Source organism: Lutjanus erythropterus, chromosome 17 (genome assembly GCF_056507025.1).
Source record: "Lutjanus erythropterus isolate fLutEry1 chromosome 17, fLutEry1.hap2, whole genome shotgun sequence".
Taxonomy (NCBI): domain Eukaryota; kingdom Metazoa; phylum Chordata; class Actinopteri; order Lutjaniformes; family Lutjanidae; genus Lutjanus; species Lutjanus erythropterus.
The window spans coordinates 24,984,825-25,004,126 of record NC_139333.1 but is presented as its reverse complement, the minus strand read 5'-3'; the positions used below and the strand labels follow the sequence as shown (position 1 = coordinate 25,004,126).

The window sequence follows — 19,302 nt, the reverse complement described above, 5'->3', positions numbered from 1 at the left end:
TTTTCATCTTGTGTATTGTTAACATGCTATGTCGTTTCGTTTCTTTTTTTCTTTGTTTTACATCGTTTTACATTTTGTTCTGTATTTTTCATCTTACTATGTGTTTTGTGTTGTCTTAAAACCTTTTCATCTTATGTCATTTTTCCTTTTTACATCTTATGTCATGTCTTTTTTTGTCTGGGTCTGTCTTATGTCGTCCTGTTAAGTCTTTTCATATTTTGATCTTTTACGTCTTTTTCGTCTTGTTACGTCTTTTGTCTTATGTCATTTATGTCGTTGCGTCTTTTTTGTCTTATGTCTTGTTATGACTTTTGCATAAAGAACTTGGGTAACAAACTTGTTTTGAAAATGTAAGAAGTACAGATATTTGTGCTCAAAAATTAGGAGTAAAAGTAAAAAGTTGTTAGAAAAATACTGAAGTAAAGTACAGCTACCTGAAAACTTAACTTAAAAACAGTATTGAAGTATTTGCAGTTCATTAAAGAGACGTTGCTGTTGAGTTCTTCACATGTATTTTTTGGCACTTTGAGCACCACAAGCTGACATCTCTACAGCTGATATCTCCAAAACTCTGCAACTCTCACCAAAGGAATCTGGATGGATAAATAGCACTGCAGATGAAAGGAAAAATATATATCTGCTTTTTAAGCAGATCAGGTTTTAATGGACAACATTCTGGTTTCTTCTGGGGATTGACTGACTGACTGACTGACTGATTGACTGACTGATTGATTGATTGATTGATTGATTGATTGATTGTGATGCATCTGTGTAACTACAGGGAACTGAAGCCATCACTGTTTCAAATTAATTATTTAAATGTCTTTAAGCCTCTGGTTTCTCTAAAGCTGCTTGTCGACAGTTTCTGTTGTCCTCTGGGTGGCAAAGTGTGAAGGACAAAAAAATGACAAACAAATAAAAGAAAGAAATACAGAAAAAAACATTTCTGCATTTATTTCTGTTTATGCCATTTTTTGTCCTTCAGAGCAAAGGGCACTTGACAGGAAAACACTGAGATTGAATCTGGCTGGAAGTACAGCAAAATTTTAAGATTAGTTATAAGTAGGTCTGCAAGTAACATTTCTTTTAATGATTGATTTATTGATTTTTGTCCAGTGGCAGGCTCAGACTGTCTGACTGGTGAGAGCTGTGTGCTGTGAGGCAGCAGCACGCCAAAAGTCATGATGATGAATTTTTCATCTGATTTAGAGTACAACAGTTACTGCACCTCTGTGATAAAAACACATGGAGAAATATTCAATTTCTTTTAATCATTTAGAGGTCAAATAATTTTCTAGCATGAAGGGCAGTGTTTTTTATCGTATCATATTTTTTTCCCCACAGGATCAGGAGGGAGAACTTGATCATGTACTGTCCACCCCAGAGAGCATGTCTATATTTTGTCCACTGGAAGCACAACTTGGAGGACAGTTTATCACCTTTGATTCAATGGTAGTGCGCCCTAGAGGGCATTTTACCATGTTTTGTCTATCATAGGGGCATTGAAGAGGACACTCTGAGCTCACCAGCGGTCTGTAAGATGTGAGGAAAATTGTGGAAAATTATCACAATTTCCTGAAGTTCAAGTTGAGTGAATCAGATGTTGTTTTGTCCCAACAAACTACAGAAAAATCCAATCTATTTATTTTCATAAAGGACAATGAAAACATGCAAATATTCACATTTGATAAGCCGTTATGTTAAGATTTATGCTTTGAAATAAACAATTGATCGATTGTTAGAATTATGCCAAAATAATGACATTTCTGCCTACTAATTATGGCTGCAACTAATGATTATTTTCTTAATTGATTATCTTCTTGATTCATCATTTAGTTGTTGTCCAGAAAATGGGCAAGGTGACGCCATTCAAATTTGAGAAGCTGATTTTAGAGGAAGTTATCATTTCATCATGAATTTAATTGTCGATTAATCGATCAGTTGATCCACAGTGCTGTATAGATACTTGTTTTTTTCATAACATCCAATTAATTTTGAACATGCAAAGGAGATTCAGACATGATTTTGACGAATAATTTAATCCTGTGTCATCTTTTCCATGACTGGTAACTTAATTCCCTCATCAACTCAGAGATTTAGTTATGAAAGATCCATATAATCTTATGAAATGTGATGCAGACATACAAAGATGAATAACTGCTCTCATAAATGAAAACAGCTTTATGTATGTAAATACAGTAGCAGATGTAAATCCTTATTTCAGGAGATCGTCCAGAACAGACCAGGTTTGTCCCCAGATACGGTTTATGTTTTGTGATTATCTGTTTAAGCCCATAATCCCTCTCTAATCAGGAATATTCAATGTTTGCTCATAGAGAAATGACATCAGTATCATGCCACTGAAACGGCTTCTTTTGGATTTGCTTTGAGGGGAGATGCATACAGCAGGGTACCGATGCCTTTCAGCAGGAGTGATGAGAGTCTGATGTAAACAGAAGATGCCTCTGAGTGGCTGCATGATGCTCTACGTGATGCCTCTCCTCCTGAACACGGTGTTGGCCTTCAAGCTGTGTCCCAGCCACTGCCTGTGCTACGAGTCCTCCAACCTGGTGGACTGCCGGAGTCGAGGCCTGGTCTGGGTCCCTCCCAGCGTCCCCCACGGCACCTGGCTGCTGGACCTGAGCGGGAACAAGCTCACGGAGGTCCGAACCAGGTCCTTCATGGGGCTGTGGTCGCTCAAGATCCTCCTGATGTCCAACAACAGCATCCAGACTCTGCAGCCACAGGTACCAAAACACTGTGCATTTCATTTTTTGTTTAGATTCTGTTTAATACTTTTTAAGCAAAAATGCAAAAATAATGCACAAGTAACAACTTCAATTGCAAAATAGTGACGTAATACTTACAAAGACCATTTTTTCTGCACATTGAGTACTTTTACTTCTAATATTTTAGTTCAGTTTATAAGGATTTTTACTTGTAATCAAGTATTGTGTAAGCAGTATTTAATGTTGGAAATGGAACTAATTCAGATTTACATATTATAGAAATTTATCATCATCAATTAATCTAATAATTTTTCTGGTTTAGAATAAATGTTTAGTGCTCAAAAGCCCAAAGTGACATTGAGAAGTACAGATTTTTCATCTTTTACATCATTTGCATCTTGTTAGGTCTTTTCATAGTTTTGTCCTCGCTTATGTCTTGTTATGTCGTTTTCGCCTTGTTGTGTCTTTTACGTAGTTTTTTTTGTTTTGTTACATCTGTCATGTGTGATGTACACTGATGGAAACACCAAGGAATTATTTTTTTCTGTGTTCTTGTCCCATCAGTTTAGGTTGAGATTAGTCATTATGTTGGGAAGGTGACGTGCAGTGATGCAAAACAAAAATAATCAGTAATCAATACATAAAATAATCAATTATTCCCTTCAAATTAAAACTAAAGTAACAACACTGTTTTGAAAATGTAAGGAGTAGAAAGTAGAGATATTTGTGTTAAAATGTAGCGAGTGAAAGTAAAAAGTTGACTCAAGTAAAGTTCAGATTCCTGAAAACTCTACTTAAGTACAGTTAGTTATTTTCCACTTCTGATTCCCTCAAGGCGTTCTTGAGATATCACGTTCATGACCTGAAAACGTAAAGCATGTGTTTGCAGCTGTTCTCGGCGTGGAGCCATTAAAAAAAAGGTTTCTCAAAGTTTTTCAAAAATTCTGTATCACAGTCATGAGCGCGCACAAAAAATCTGCTTCAATAGTATGTGAGATTAACTGCAGACAAGCTTTAGGTCCACAGGTCAATCGTGCAAGAAAGCACACACACAAACGATTGCATGATCCCCTCCAGGCACAATGACCATTGAACATTGCGACATTTAATGCGACCTCCTCCTGCGACGCTCACTTCTGGTCTCCTAACTGAATACAGATACAGATAATGGTGGTTGAATAGATACAGATACAAATAATGATGTCACTGTGCACCTGTAAGAACCAGTCTTCTTGCTGATGGCCTCATTTGCTTATGCAGGTCATAGAGGTATCAGTAATAAAATGATACTGTTTCATAACCAGTTAAAAACTTTCTGCTTGTCAGACTGATGGCTAATTTCTGTCCTGTTTCATTTCAGTGTCTGTCCTCGCTGCAGTTTCTGGAGAGGTTGGACCTGAGTTTTAACCGTCTGCGTTGGCTCCCTCAGACCTTCTCTCACAGTATGTCCTCCCTCCTGGAGCTCCGGCTGGACCACAACCTGCTGCAGCACCTCGAGTCTGCTGCGCTGGCCGAGTTCGAGAGCCTGAGGAAACTGGACCTCAGTTACAACCGCATCCGGTCGATGGACGTCAGAGCTTTCAGCAGCCTGTCTCGACTGAGCCTCCTGAACTTGGAGGGGAACCAGCTGAACGTGCTGAAAGACGGGCTGCTGAGCCGGCAGCAGCGCCTGGAGGTGCTGCTGCTCGGACACAACAACATCTCAGCGATCGAGGCCGAAGCCCTGGCTCCCCTGCGCAGTCTCACTCTGCTCGGTCTCCAGGGAAACCAGCTGCAGCACATCAGGTTCAAGACCTTCCTGAAGCTCCAGACCACCACCACCCACCTCCAGATGTCCTCCAACCCCTGGACCTGCGACTGCGAGCTGCAGCGCGTCTTCGGCAAGATCCATCACGTTCGACACCTGCACGTGTACGACTACGACGACATCATCTGTCACGCTCCCGCCCAGCAGGCCGGCAGCTCCCTGACATCGCTGGACAGCCAGCTGTGTCTCGTTGAGACGGCATCGGTGCTCGTCATCACCATCACTGTGATGCTCGCTGTGATTGGTGCTCTGGTCAAAGCAGAGAACAACCGCAAGAACAAACAGGCTGCGAGTGATGCAGAGTCAGAGAGACAAGACAAATGACGTGTGGACGATGAGTGGATGCTGTTGCATAACAGATTGTAGTCGACCACACAATATCATGTTGCATCAAGACCTCAGCTCTATATTTAGATCTCCTTTAAAGCTTTCTTTAATTATGTTAAAGGGACAGTTCCCTCAAAAATCAAAAATACAGATTTCTCTTCTTACGTGCAGTGCTGTTGATCCTTCAAGATTGTTTTGGTGTGAGCTGCAGAGTTTTGGAGAGATCAGCTGTGGAGGTGTCTGCCTTCTCTCTAATATAATGGGACTAAATGGCTGTCAGCTGTCAGCTTGTGGCGCTCAAAGCACAAAGAAATATATTTGAAAATTTCAAAAGGAATGCCTCTTTCCAGAAATCATGATCGGATTATTCAAGATAATCCAAAGACCTTGTTGTGAGCAGTTTCATGTAGGAACTATTTTCTTTTTACTGAACTACACCCAGCAGAGACCTGCAGAAGGAAGCGTGCATCTACTCATGGATGAGAGGCTTGTGCTCATGACAGCGCCATGTAACGACCTGGGTTGCTATCTTGGATTTTTGCAACCAGAGCATGTGGAGTACTGACGAGAGGGTAGAGCTGCTGATTGACATACTGCAGCTTGCGCTGTGCTTGGTTTTGGCTCGTCTGTTCAGCAGGGAATAATGGTGACCTCCGTGGTCACAATCTTTCTCGTATTACAACAAAACTCTGTTCCAAATTATGTTTCTGAAAAAACATTAGGCAAGAAATACATCATGTAGTAAGAGAATCTTGATCCATATTTGATCGGTTTAGTTTGACGGTTTGATTTGAGTTTCGTGAGTCCTGTGTTGCACTGGATGGAAGTGAACTTCAACCTGTATTGATGAAGACTTGAAACTAGCGATTGAAACCATCAACTTACCAGGGAAAAATTAACTGAAGTTATAAATCAAGTGACAGGTGGGGTCATTTTCTCATAAGACTGCATACAGTCTGACTTCTTTTTGCAACCAGTGTTGTCGCCCCCTGCTGACCATTAGAAAGAATGCAGGTTTAACACACCCTGTGCATTGGCTTCACTTTTCAGACCTGGGAGCTCCATCCAATAGTTAGAAAGTACTTACTATGTGAAACTGCTCACAACAAGGTCTGTAGATTAACTTGACCAAAACCAAGTCATGATTTCTGGAAAGAGACACTTGGGTTGAATTTTTCAAATGTATTTAACTGTAATGTATGTAACCCTTTTATTATATTGGCCAGAAGGCAAACATCTCTACAGCCAATATCTCCAAAACCCTGCAAATCACATCATATCTATCTAGATGGATAAACAGCACTACAGGTAAGAGGGAAAATATGTATATTTAATTTTGGGGTCAACTGTGACATTAATTTCCTGCTCTTTCTGGAAGGAAAAAGTATAAAACCTAAGGCAGGGGTCTGCAACCTTTATGATCAAAAGAGCCATTTTGGCCAAAAAAGTGAGGGGGGGGGGACTTTTTTTTGGCAGCCATAACTTATGGAGACTCAAGAAGACATAGACAGTTTTTGATATTTTAGTTGATCAAATATTAACACTTTTATTTTAATTTGGTATACAACATACTGTCATAGATTTTTGAGTTTTGTGCCCAACTCAAACTTTCTGCTGACCTTTAGTTGAGATAATTTACTATTCTTCCTTAGATAAATTTATAGTAAAAGAAATTTGGTCACAGTTAACTGTGAACCTGATTTGTTACTATTTTGTTGCCTTAAAATTAAATGGTTTATGCTATAAGTTTTTTAAATACAACATTTTGGGGTTTCTAAAATTAAAATATTTAAATTTATCTAAAGAAGAAAAGTAAATTATCTCAACATAAGATCAGTAGTTGGTAAAACTTTTTCAAAACTTAAGAATTTGACTTGGGCTCAAAACTGATGCATGTAGTATGTTGGCTAAAAATTTTGAGCTGTCTCAAATTTTTTCATAGACCTACAACAATGAAACATGAAAAATATTTTAAAAATATGTTATTCATTTCCATATCATTTTTTGCCAAAGTCACAGGGAGCCACTGGAGAGGAGCTAAAGAGCTGCATGTGGCTCTGGAGCCTCAGGTTGCAGACCCTTGACTGAAGGAGAGAGAGAGGTAAGGGGACACATGATTCATATCTTTTCACCTTACAGCTTTTTCTGACCAGCCATCTGGACATCATTTACATCAGATTTCTTTTTAAATGACAAATGGAAAGGCCTTCACTTCACCACAAGATGTCCAAATTAAAATTAGGATCCTTAAAAGCTCAGAAACTGATTTCCATAAATGTGAGTGTGGTGGTTAGTACACTTTAGTTACGTCTCCATCTCTCTGCATTTCAAGATCTGGTTGCATTCCAATATCTTGATATTTAGAGAAGAGTATTAGAACCAAGCATAAGGGAAAAAAATAGGATTTTTTTAAATGTTACATTTCAAGAATGAAGTCAAACTTTCAGTATTCGTACCAGGCATATGATACTCTGCTTTTTATTATATATTCTAACCTTTAGAAACTAATATGACAACAGCAACAAAAGTCAGCAAACAAAGAAAAACAACCAGGTTTAAAGTAGTTCAGTAAGATCAACATCTTTATTTAACCTACACTGAAACAGTGTGATAGAAAAAGTGAAACAGCTGCATAAAGAAGCAAATTCTGATTGCAAATATTCATGCAGTGAGCCTGGGGAGTTTTCAAATACATGACCAACTCAGATAATTTTTATTCTCAAGAGAAAAAAATGAAAGCTCAAAGGTGAAGTGTCGTCTTTAGTGTGAAACCTACACGCAGTTCCCAGTTTATTAGGTACACCTGGCTAAAAGTAATGCAGTATGCAATGTAAAAGGTTGCATTAAGTGTACCTAATAAACTGGCAACTGAGTGAATAATCATAGATCTATGATTTACAATTAATTTAGCCCATGAGAAGTTACATTCAGCCGTTCAACCTGTTCTGGTATCAGAAGAGACAGTATTACAGTATAATTCATGAAGTGAATAATTTTTAATAACCAAAATACTCAAACATGGACAATAATCTTCAACATTTTGTGCACCGTCATTTCACTAAATTAACTAATTTCATATAAAATGTGAACAATATTTATACAGAAGATAAAAAAGCTGTGCTTATTCAGTTCAATAGAATTCATATGAATGCACAAGTTCAAAGCAACATAAGTGTTTATAACAGAAGGCCATAACCTACGCCCTTCCATTTCATAGACAATACCGCATTACGTAAATTTTAAGTTTCCCTTTATTTATAAAGTATTCTGAGGACCAGTGTGTAGGATTTAGTGGTATCTAGTGGTGAGGTTTGTAGATTGCAATGAAATGAATACTGCACAGCTCACCCTCTCCTTCCAAGCACGTAGAAGAAACTACGTTAGTCTTGAAACTTCGACAAACATAAAAATCCATATCTAGGGCCTGTGTTTGATTCATCTGTTGACAGTGAAACATGGCGGCCTCCATGGAAAAAGACCTGCGTCCTCTTAAGACATAAATGACTCATTATCAGGTTATAAAAACACATCAGTTATTTTCAGGTCATTATGGCTGCAACTTAGAATGATTTTTTCTATTAATCGATCAGTTGTTTGGTCCATAAAATGTCAGATGATGGTAAAAAACTTTTGATCGCTGCTTTCCAAAGCCGGGGACGTTTTTTTTGTCCAAATCCAATGATAATCAGTTTACCGTCATAGAGGACTGAGGAAACCAGAAAATTTCCACATTTGAGAAGCTCAAATCAGAGAATTTAGACATTTTTTCACTTGTAGAAGTGTGAATTTTTTACTAGCCCCTGTACAAACTCGGTTATCGGTTATCAAATAATAAAGTTTTAAGTTGTCATTCTGCCAATAAATACCCCTTAATCCTCCACACTGGACTTTTAAACCATATTACTGAAACACACTATTGAACCATTTAAGACTATAATTTTGGAGCAGAAGGTATTTTCCCTGTAGATATACAATACTAATACTCAGTGTCATGTTTCAGAGCGTAACAGAGACAAAAATGTAAACATGATTTCAAATAAATTATCAAATCGCAAAAAAGGAAGCTTGTGTTTTTTTTGTTTTTTTTCCCCCCTTTTTCTTGCAAAAGCAAAATTACCATCTGCCAGGCGAAGACAATCAACACTGCTTACATCCAACAGTCTCAGCTTGGGAGTGTTTGAATCCTGAGAGGTCACTGAGCGACGGCAGCTTTCAAGTCGGGCTGTGACGTGAAGGCCAACAATCTCATCCTGCACAGACGCATCGGTCTGTAAAAGTTATCAGCGAGAGCACGAGTGCTCAGCCGTCAGTAGCCAGGATCAGCACGGCGCCAAAGATGCCCACGTTGTGTCCAATCAGCTTCATCTGGTTCCAGAACTCCACCTTGCGAGAGTGGTGCCAGTAGCCCAGGTTGCCGTCGATGAGCAGGATGACCAGCGGCAGGACGGTGGCGAGAATCTGTGCCGCCAGACGGATGTAGCAGCCTGAGAGGAAGGCCAGAGCCAGCACGCCGAACAGCACCTCCAGCAGCATGAGGGTAATCTCTCCTCCAAGGATGTGGTTCAGATAGGCCTGCTGGTCCTCTTTACTGTGCTGGAGGGAGTACACCTAGTGGGGGGAAAGTGGTACTGCATTATTTATGGAAGGCATTACAGGTCCCTGGTTGATTACCTACATTAAGACAATTATTTTACACTGTCAAAAATTGCAAATATGCAATAACTTCCAGAACTCTGAAATCTGAACTAAAAAAAAACAAAAAACAAAAAAAACAAAACACTTCAATTTGTATAACGTATTCATGTGCATTTTCTTTCCAAACTAATCTTTAACTTGGCCTGTTAAGACAATAGCTGCAACTAATCATTATTTCATTATCAATTCATATATCAGTTGTTTTCTTTACTAATAATTGGATCTATGAAGTAATTAGAAGTGAACTAATAGGACCTCTTCAAGTGTCTTGTCTTATCTGAGCGACTGTCCAAAACTCAAAGATAATTCAGTTCAGTATTATATAAAACAAAGAAAACCAGCAGATGTCAATCTGGATAAATATCTACATCCTGTATATCTTGTTCAGATAACAGTATTCATCTCATTTGGGCCGGCAAGTGTCAGAATTTCCACATACAAATAATCTGTAAATCGGACACAGATCTTACCATGCAGATGAGGTACACTCCCAGGAAAACCTGTCCAGTGGACTGCAGGGATCTGCTGCGAGGTTTCTGTCTGTACACCTCCCCCGCTCCACTGGCCAGAACCAGGAAGCCTCCAATAATGGCCAGCGCTCTGGAATACATTCGTACCTGCAGGGCAACACAGTTCAGGCTGTAAATTTCTGCTACAATCTCAGATAAAACAACCAACATTCAGAAACCTCATTCTTTCTTCAAATGTTCTTCTATATCTGATACACATATGATTTTGGCAATCTGATCTCTGAGTAGTCAGAATTCAGGAGGTGGAGTGTAAGACTGCATTAGAAATAGCGCTTCAGTGCAAACAGAAACAACGCAAAGCTCTAAAGAATTTTGTGAATCTGGGATCAGGACCAATAATTATTAAGGGGACTTCTATGTAGTCTAGTATAATTTTCTAATTTATATAACAGGAAGTGAATATTCCTTAAAATACAATTTTTGCTTTTTCAGTGTACTGGTTCAATTTTGTATACATTGGGTACACTCTGTTGTGCTTTTTTAAATTTATGAGTTTGTTTCATTTTATTTGTATCAGCTTCATTTGTGTGCTTGTTGTGGTATCTGATCTTCAATTATTTATGGTTATTTGTCTCGTGTTACATCATGGTCTTTGTGTTTGAAAAGTTAGAAAAAACTAAACAAAACAGCAGCTTCATTACTGTAAACCACAGAAGATGACTCACCTTAAGCCAGTCCCCATAGTACACCTGTTCTCCAACATAGGATGCGTAAGTGCTGATAGCCAGCTGGATGGCAGCAGCCAGTGCAAACCACCTCCTCTTCACGCCAAATGACATAAAGCTGGCGCAGAGCACGGCAGCCCCCATGTCCACATACAGGTACGGTACGTGGATGTCCGGCTTCCTGGAGATGACAATGGGTCAAAAGAGCTTCAAGTTAAACTCTGTGGGCTGTTTTAATTTGTGATGACTACAAATAATTTATATTCAGCTGCAAAAATCAGCTAAGGATGCATAACATGCATTTTTTTCAGCTAATACCAATAACCGATAATTGCCTGTAAGGCTAAAATGGAGTCAACAAAGACAGATGGTTTTATATTCCAGAGCTCTGACCTAATGAACCTAACACTTATAGAACAAAAACAAAGAACAGTTCTGTCTCTTCATATGTCCATTTATTTTTCTATTAAGTTACATCAAAAAAAGTTCTCAAATAACTTTTGAATATGCTTTTATAAGGGCATTTTGCCCAGCAGTTCAAATAAAATTCTTTGTCATAATTTATCAAGTCCAATATTCTATTCAATAGTTATCAGTTATAATTGGAACAATAAAAAATAATACAAATTTCCTATTATCCGCTCATAATTTATTGGCCCTGATACAATTTGCGCATCCATAGTTTTACTTTATATAGCTACTGCTTTCTTTTTAGTAATCTGTTGCATTTTGTAGTTCCACAATTTTTTCTATCACAAGAAGAAAACATACTTTTTTAGTCCCAAAATGCAACTTTATCATGTAAATAAATAAATAAATGAATAAATAAAATAAAAAGATTAACTGATGAATCTGCACTCAGCATCTGGGCCAGACAGATGTTATTGTTTTCACTCTGACTGTTTATTTGATATTGATTTGATTTTTTTCCACATTTGCCAACGCAAAACATTAAAATAAGTGTGACAAAACAGCCATCAAAAGTGTTAGGAGGCTACTGTGTTCAATTGTGTAAAACTGAGAACCACAAGCAACTATTTACACGCATTAAGCTGCAAGTAGAACATGAAATCAATTCAAATTATCCAATTAATGATAAAAAATAATTCAAACAGGCTTGTGACAAGGAAACACTTTCATCATAATACCAATTGAAATATAGGACTAAGAGGGAAAAACTACCCAACCAAGAAAGACAGGCAGGTATGACAAAAGCTGTACACATTTCCTTTAAAGTTACTATAATTACAGGGTAACTCAGAGGGGTGTGGTTGTCAAAGTAAGACCCAACCCACCACAGACTGAAACAATACACGCCCAGTGTACATAAGACATCAGCTACAGAAAAATTACAGCCTGTCTCCTGTCCGACTGAAAATTAGAGACCAGGCTAAATATAACTTCTCATTTTAATTTAAACAACTCCACATGGTTGCAACTTTCTGCCTGAGGTAACCCCTGTATGATAAATTATCTAGCAGATACACTTCTTTAACAGACAATATAAGAAAAGATCGGCTAGCACGCGTATTGTTCAGTAACTACATCTTATCAGCAAGTATGCTAAGTCAAAAATTATCTTGATAAATGACAGCTGTATTTGCATAAGTCTGTCGCTGAACTAGCTGCCGTTAGCTCGTTAGCTAACGGTAGCTATTCTACAGCGCCATATTCACTTATTCTTTTTACCTTTTCGAGTCCGCTCGTTCAGCAAACAGCATCAACATACTGAAACAGTTCCAAAACCCAAACCGAGTTAAAATAAACGCTCCAAACTGACTGAGAAATCTTAACGTCTGTTTCCTACTGGGAGCTGCCATTGTTGCTGCACGTCTACCGTCCAGCGACACTACAGATACGCAAACGACTTCCTGTCAAATACATACAAGTGTCAAAATAAAAGTGCGCGCTATTGTTTTGCACAGAACGTAGCCTTAATAAAACACAGATGCTCTTATTTTGAGAAGATTTTACGTTCTAGGGCAGAAGCGGCCTCCTATTGGCTGACTGATCATAGTGGGCGGGATAAACGTTCATGGGAACAGAAGAAGAGATGAAAAAGTTCAACACCGCCATCCACAGGAGAAAGTAGATTATTACAGAAGTCTTAAGGTCATTGGAGAAAAAGGTGTATGAGGCTGCTTAACCGTATTAATTAGCCGGTAAAGTAAAGGTTCAACAGCCTTTTCCTGATCAAAAATATCAAAGATTTAACCGCAAAAAATGTGAGAAACACTTGACCTCTGAAATAACTGAGTTAGGGCTTCAAGCAGGATTATTTTCATTATTGATCTGTTAATTATTTTAGGAGGAGTCATCGATTAGGTCTACAGAAAAATGCCCATAACCAGAGTAGTAGAAAGCCTTCTTTCCAATGGCAGGAATACAATCTGGTGGGAAGATATCAATCTTGTTTTAAATAAATAATCAATAATGATAATTATCATGAGTTTATAATGAATGGATGTAATTTCATCATTTGTGTAATCTGTCTGTTTTTTAAATTTAATTGGTTTATTCAACAGGGACAGTAAACATTAATAAAACATGATAAACGTGATTTTCACATGAAGCCATCCAAATGATGAATATAAGCTCAAGATTACAAAAGACCAAAAAAAAGAATACTGCTTTAGTGAAAACATTGCACAGGACACCATTATATTGCATTGTCATGCACTAAATAAAACACACAGCACAGAAGGACATAATAAAAGACACAAAGCAATGGAGTGGGGGGAAATTAATGTTAATAGAAACATGCACAAAAAATTGTAACTCTAGAATGTAGATTCCTTAGGTCATAGAACCCCAAATTCCCTGCAACAACACCAAGAACATCAGTGTTCTCAGTGGCAACTGTGGTCAATAACAAGAGCCCAGAGTCCAAGCAGACATCTTCACTTCCTTGTCTGACCAAAGATGTTCAAATTACAATAATATAATACTGAGATAACATTTAATTCTAATGTTTCCACCCCCTAGGCTGCCTGGATCCAGAAAATGTTTGGTATTTTATTTTACTTATAATTGATTTACCATTTAAGGACTAATGCTAACTCTTCAAAATCTTTCAATAAACACTGAAAGAACCTTCATCAGTATCAGTGAGACATCTTGTTTACAGTCTGTTTGACAATGAAAGTGATTCAAAGGATGGGACTAAAATAGGACAGATTGGGGGGGTGGGGTGTCATCAGGTGCTCAGTGACACACCAGGCCACCTTCATCATGTTTATGGGCGTCTCCACTCTGCTGTTGATCCACAGTGACGTGTCTCGGGTTAATCTTGAGTGGATGAGACTAACCCAGATCCTGAAAATGGCTTAGTGTGAGTCCTGCTGAAGGTTTAGTTGAGGATCAGTAGTGTCAGATGAAATGTTAGTTGGAGGTTATTAGCACAGAGTAGCGAGAGTAGTGTCACAGGGTAAGATATCTGCACAAAATCTTTAATTGTAGCCTAAGATTCAGTAGTTTGAATACATGCTCAGTGACACAAATCCTCACTTTCACTGCAACTATGTTTTTTCTGTTTATATCAACAAGCCATTTTGATGCAGTCGCCCCATCATCCATCATCTATTCCTGCTTATCCTGTGCATCGTCACAGAGGGCTGGAAGGAGGAGTCTGTCCCTGGTTACACTGAGCGAGAGATGGGATTTTGGTGCAATTTGGCCAGATGGTGGTGCTATAACAATGAATGTTACGTTTTGGTCTGTAAGTTTTCAACCATAAGTCTCAGAAATGAAAGAGTTTTTTCAAGGATTAAGATGAAAAAGCCAGTTCCCCAAAAGTGAAGTCAAAACATCTTGACTGCACCCTGGTGGCTGACTGCAGAATAGGTAATCCCACCGCCTCCATTTTAGCAGAAACAGAATGGTTAAAAAAAAAAAAACCTTAACATTAAAGTTCACATCTAATAAATTTTCCCCAAAGAAGTTTCTCTTATTTTAGGTAGTTCTTATCATGATGATGTATGTTCAAGGGTTTGTTTTTCTGATCAGTTTGGTTTTAATTAGTTATTTAAGTGTCCATCTTTATTTACAGTCTATGATCCAAACAGATCTATCCATATAATCCAAGTAAAAGGTTACTTTTTGGTATTTTTAAATATGCCACACAGTTTTGCTATAGCTGGCCCTCAAAGTTTGCTTAAATGCTATGAGAAGGGCTTAAATTACAAAGAAAAATCTCTTGAACACTTTGTGCTTTTGCAACCACATTTGGTGGACGTGTAGATATAATGTCTGGGTGTTCGTGACCAATTTGGTGTCATTTGGCTAATGGGTGAAGCTGTAGCAGCGTCGTATAACTATAAAGGAAAGAATCTCTGTCTGTCTGTATATAGGTGTGTATGACTGTCCTTTGCACATCTTGAGAACCATTCATCCAATCGACCTCACACTTGGTGAATATATCCCTTAGGACTCAAGGGAGTGCAAAGCCGAGTGTGAAGTAGATTGGATGAGTGGTTCTCAACAACACTGAAAGCAGCACTTCCGGGGGACAAGCGATCAGCCTCTTCAAATGGATATGTGTGTTTCAAACAGCCACGTACTCTGAATGGGCATGACCCCCTACAATGCTGCAAAGGGCAATACCGGGAGCCAGGTAACTGATCGGCTCAAAACGGCCACATGCTTTGAACATCCATGACATCTGACAGTGCTGCAAGCAACACTCCTGTGGATCAAGCAATTCACCTGTTCCAAATGGGAACATACATTTTGAACGGTCAAGCCTCCAGCTGGCACAACCTCCGACAACATTGCAAACAGCAATACCAGGAGCCAAGCCACTGACCCATTCAAAACAGGAACGTGTTTCAAACGGCCATGCACTCCTAACCGATGTAACCCCCTATAACGGTGTAAGCAGGAATAACATGAGTCTATCAATTGGCCGGTTCCATACAGGCATGCATTCTGAACGTCCACGACCCCCAACAATGCTGAAATTGGTACTTCCGTGGGCCAAGCGATCGGCACACGCATTTTGAACAGTCTTGCCCTGAATGGGCACAGTCTTGACAACAAAGCAAACAGTCATACCCCGAGCCAAGCAATCCACCTGTTCCAAACGGGCACGCTAACCAAATAGCCACACCTCAGACGGGCACTGCACTAGTAAAATGTAATATTATTAAAGAAGCATATATGCCTCCACTCGGTTGTTATAACAGGAATAAAGCAGTGTCTGTGAAGGGACCTTGAGCAAAGAAATTAGCAGCTTATTCACAAAAACATTAGAGTGTATCGTCCATTAGCCCTTTATGTGCCTGCAGTTTGTTATTAGAATGACGTAGAGCAACTGATTGGATAGACAGCAAGATTAAAGTATATAATCAAATCAGTGGTGAAGATTTGGCCTCCTTCCTCTTGGAGCAAGGTTCTTATAATGTATAAACACTGAACAAACCCAACTTTCACCACATATGTGTCTTTATAGTTAATATTCTTTTTTCACTTAGTTGCCACACTAAACCCATCATAGTTTATTGGTACTGGTACTGTACTACAGTTTACCATTTGCAACAGGTGATGTGATCTTCACAGGTCTATCATTTCTATTTCAGTGTCTCACTTTCTCTGCCATATCGTCTGCAGATCTGTAAGGACCTGTGTGTTCTTGTCCCTTCCTACTTCCTGTTCATGGGTCACGGCTCCTGATTGTTTAATCCCATCACGGGGGATTGGTGACATCAGGTCCAATCCTGTGCCGACCTCTCCCAAAAGCCAGCGGCGGGGATCAGCTGGGATGAAGAGCAGTGGGACAGCTCGGATCAGTCAGTGTGAAGACGCGACCGGACAACAGGAAGGCATACAGTTGATGAGCTCTTAGGAGCCGACAGTTTTTCTCTGATTGTTGGGGATCCCGCCATTCAACAGGTAAAGATCGATGACTGAGATATTCTTCTATGTTGGATTTAACATTTATTTTTGCCAAAGGAGGGTTTTGAAATTGAAATTTGTGCAGAAAAGTATCAATATGAGAATGTTTTAAAGAAATTACAGGTTATAGCTCTTTGACTTTGAAGAAAATCATGAGAATAGGCAAAACCTTTAGGGATTTGTTGTGTCGTTTTCAACATTTTGATCTTGATTTCCTCTTACAGCCAGGATGGCTCGGGATATGTCAGATAAAGAAATCCTGAAAATGGAGTTGGAACAGTTGAAGAAGGAAGTCAGCACAGCTAGGACACCAGTAAGTAAATTATCTCTTTCTTTTAAAGAGTTTTATGTTTTCTTGCCAATTCTTCTCAAAATGTGAACAATATGTGTGATATTATCTTTAATTTCAGCTACCAAAAGCCTGTTAAAAACAATTAAAACAATGTAGAAAACAATACATTTTTTAAATGCATGTATAAATTGTCTGTCATCTTTATGCCTGTGAAAAGACGATTTGGTTTGCTAGGCTTACATTTGTTTTCATCTTTCCTCTGAACAACAGGTGGGTGCAAACTGTGCAGAAACCATTGCCTTCGTTGAGGAACTGGCACCAAATGACCCGCTGATCAAGGGCGTTCCAGATGACAAGAACCCCTACAAGGGAGACAAGGGCGGCTGTATAATAACATAGCACTTGGACGTCCAGGGAAACGTCACAAAGTTTTTTATGAGAGCCAGTTACGTTGCTGTAATGTTCTTGTAGAACTCTTGTGGATAAAATGTACAGTAGTAAGAAAACTAAGGTGTGTAACGGTGTTAGAGAACCCTTTTCCATCACTGGATTACTGTATGTACCTGTTGATATGAAAATGTTTGTCAATTTGTAATTAAATTCAAATAGCTGTACAAAGCTTTGACCTGACCTGACTGTTCTCATTATTGATATACATTGGCACATCTCACTTTTACTGCACTGCTATTGCACTTTCATCTCATTATATCATACATATTGGTTAATATTCAATAGGGTTTACCGGATATTATTTGATGTCCAAACACCTCTGAGTGTAAATCAGCATAATTCAACATGTCACTGCTTGAAGCAGGACAAAGTCACAGGAGTCGCGCAGCTCCTGCTTAGTCTAATTCTTAATAGGATTTCTTTGCCGCGGCACAGTCGGTCACACGGGCCTGTTGACACAGAGCTGCTTCCTGTATCAAAGACTTTAAGCTTATTCCAGCGGCTTCATCCCAGCTTCCATTTCAAGCCCTCCATCCAATTAGTGTCATTTTCAATCTGGGCTGCAACAAATACCTGCCATTTGGTCAACATTTGCAACAAAACTATCAGTATGAACGTAGCCTTTGGAAGTGCGGGTTTAATTTTTGAGAAGAAACGGCAGTTCATGCTGCACAGATCACCTCAATGACCTTAGGCAGCACATATCAGCACCTTTGTACAACTTAACCTCTTTCCAGGTGTACTGTGACCTACTTATGGTGACAGTTTAGAGGACCTTGTGATTTATCAATATTTTACGTTGAGGTCAAAGTTGTAGCTTACTTTAACACAGAGGCCAGAACAGCATCTAAACTTTAAAGGTGGCGAGTAACAGATTAAATCTCATTAGTGTACCTACTCTGATTACAAGGATGTAATGTGACTGTAAAACACACTTGAAACTCTGACTGAGTTATTGATGGTTGAGTTGCATTGTGGGCAATTTGAGCTATTGATTTTAAGATGGAAGAGGAACATGTGGAATAAATAAAGATGCTATGTCTGGTTCTGCTGCTTTAAACCGGAGGAATGCTACACAATTATTGACAACACTGTACATTCTGACAATAACATTGATCACACAGCCTACCTTAATTAACATGAACTAAAATGTTTACTCTGCTACAGTATAGTATAGTAGTAGTATAGTGTGTCTATTAATTTGTTGTGGTGTGGTTGCTATGGTTCATGCAGCACCTAAATGGAACAGAGCCATCATTTATGTTTAGTTATACTTGTGATTTTCATCCTGAATCACAACCTCTGCTGTCAGAATTGTCAATTTAAAAGAGTAAAATGATGGGTTTAAATATGCCTGTTATGGTTATATTTTTTATTTTATTTTGTGAACCTTATTTAGAGAATTGAAAACCAATACATTTCCAAAGACTTCTCTTAAAGTGGCCGTTCCGAGGTGTCAAACACAGTTGTAAAAATGCTAATGGCTGCACTGAATGCAGGTCTATGAGGACCCTGGTACTTGTGGTGGTTCATGTTATCACTGGCTTCAGATTAAGTCTAAGGCTCAAAGTCAACAGAATTAGTATATCACTTGAGTACAAAGTCCATGCATGGATTACATGAAATGATAATGCAGCAAGAGAACTGTTATCACATAAATCATAGAACTTTCAGATATAGCTTTAACGTGTTAATTATCATCCTCAGGAGTAATATATTGTTGATACGGTAGGACAGTGTCTTTACAGTGATCTGTACGTGAAAAATGTTTTGATTTCTTGTGCCGTCGCCCAAATGCTTCCCAAGGACACAACCTCCGTCCTTATCAGACCTGAAATGCTGAAACTCAGTATTTTCAGTCAGCTTCACTGACATGCACCTGAACACTGTGTGTGTAAAGTCTAGGATGACTTGT

At 38.7% G+C, this 19,302-nt stretch overlaps 3 protein-coding genes across 4 annotated transcripts in view; 2 read left to right on the top strand and 1 right to left on the bottom strand.

The window, feature by feature from the left end:
* Window positions 1–2,430: 2,430 nt before the first annotated feature.
* Window positions 2,431–5,139, top strand: LOC146312280 (uncharacterized). The gene is made up of 2 exons (XM_084741090.1): window positions 2,431–2,747; window positions 4,090–5,139. The coding sequence occupies exons 1-2, from the start codon at window positions 2,460–2,462 to the stop codon at window positions 4,858–4,860; spliced, it is 1,059 nt and encodes a 352-aa protein (XP_084597216.1). The 5' UTR covers window positions 2,431–2,459; the 3' UTR covers window positions 4,861–5,139.
* Window positions 5,140–8,625: 3,486 nt separating this feature from the next.
* tmem101 (transmembrane protein 101) overlaps window positions 8,626–19,302 on the bottom strand; it is a 72,188-nt gene continuing 61,511 nt past the window's right edge. Inside the window, exons 1-4 of one of the 2 annotated variants that reach the window (XM_084741569.1) lie at window positions 12,443–12,617; window positions 10,754–10,934; window positions 10,029–10,175; window positions 8,626–9,471 (exon numbers count right to left, since the gene is read on the bottom strand). In XM_084741569.1, the coding sequence (XP_084597695.1) occupies window positions 9,163–9,471; window positions 10,029–10,175; window positions 10,754–10,934; window positions 12,443–12,573 (768 nt within the window). In that variant the 5' untranslated portion in view covers window positions 12,574–12,617 and the 3' untranslated portion in view covers window positions 8,626–9,162. Of the gene's footprint in view, window positions 9,472–10,028; window positions 10,176–10,753; window positions 10,935–12,442; window positions 12,618–19,302 lie in introns of those variants that run through there. The other variant, XM_084741570.1, reaches the window with a different exon arrangement.
* On the top strand, window positions 16,490–17,567 carry gngt2b (guanine nucleotide binding protein (G protein), gamma transducing activity polypeptide 2b). The gene is made up of 3 exons (XM_084740942.1): window positions 16,490–16,642; window positions 16,870–16,958; window positions 17,208–17,567. Exons 2-3 carry the CDS (start codon window positions 16,875–16,877, stop codon window positions 17,334–17,336), a joined length of 213 nt encoding a protein of 70 aa, XP_084597068.1. The 5' UTR covers window positions 16,490–16,642; window positions 16,870–16,874; the 3' UTR covers window positions 17,337–17,567.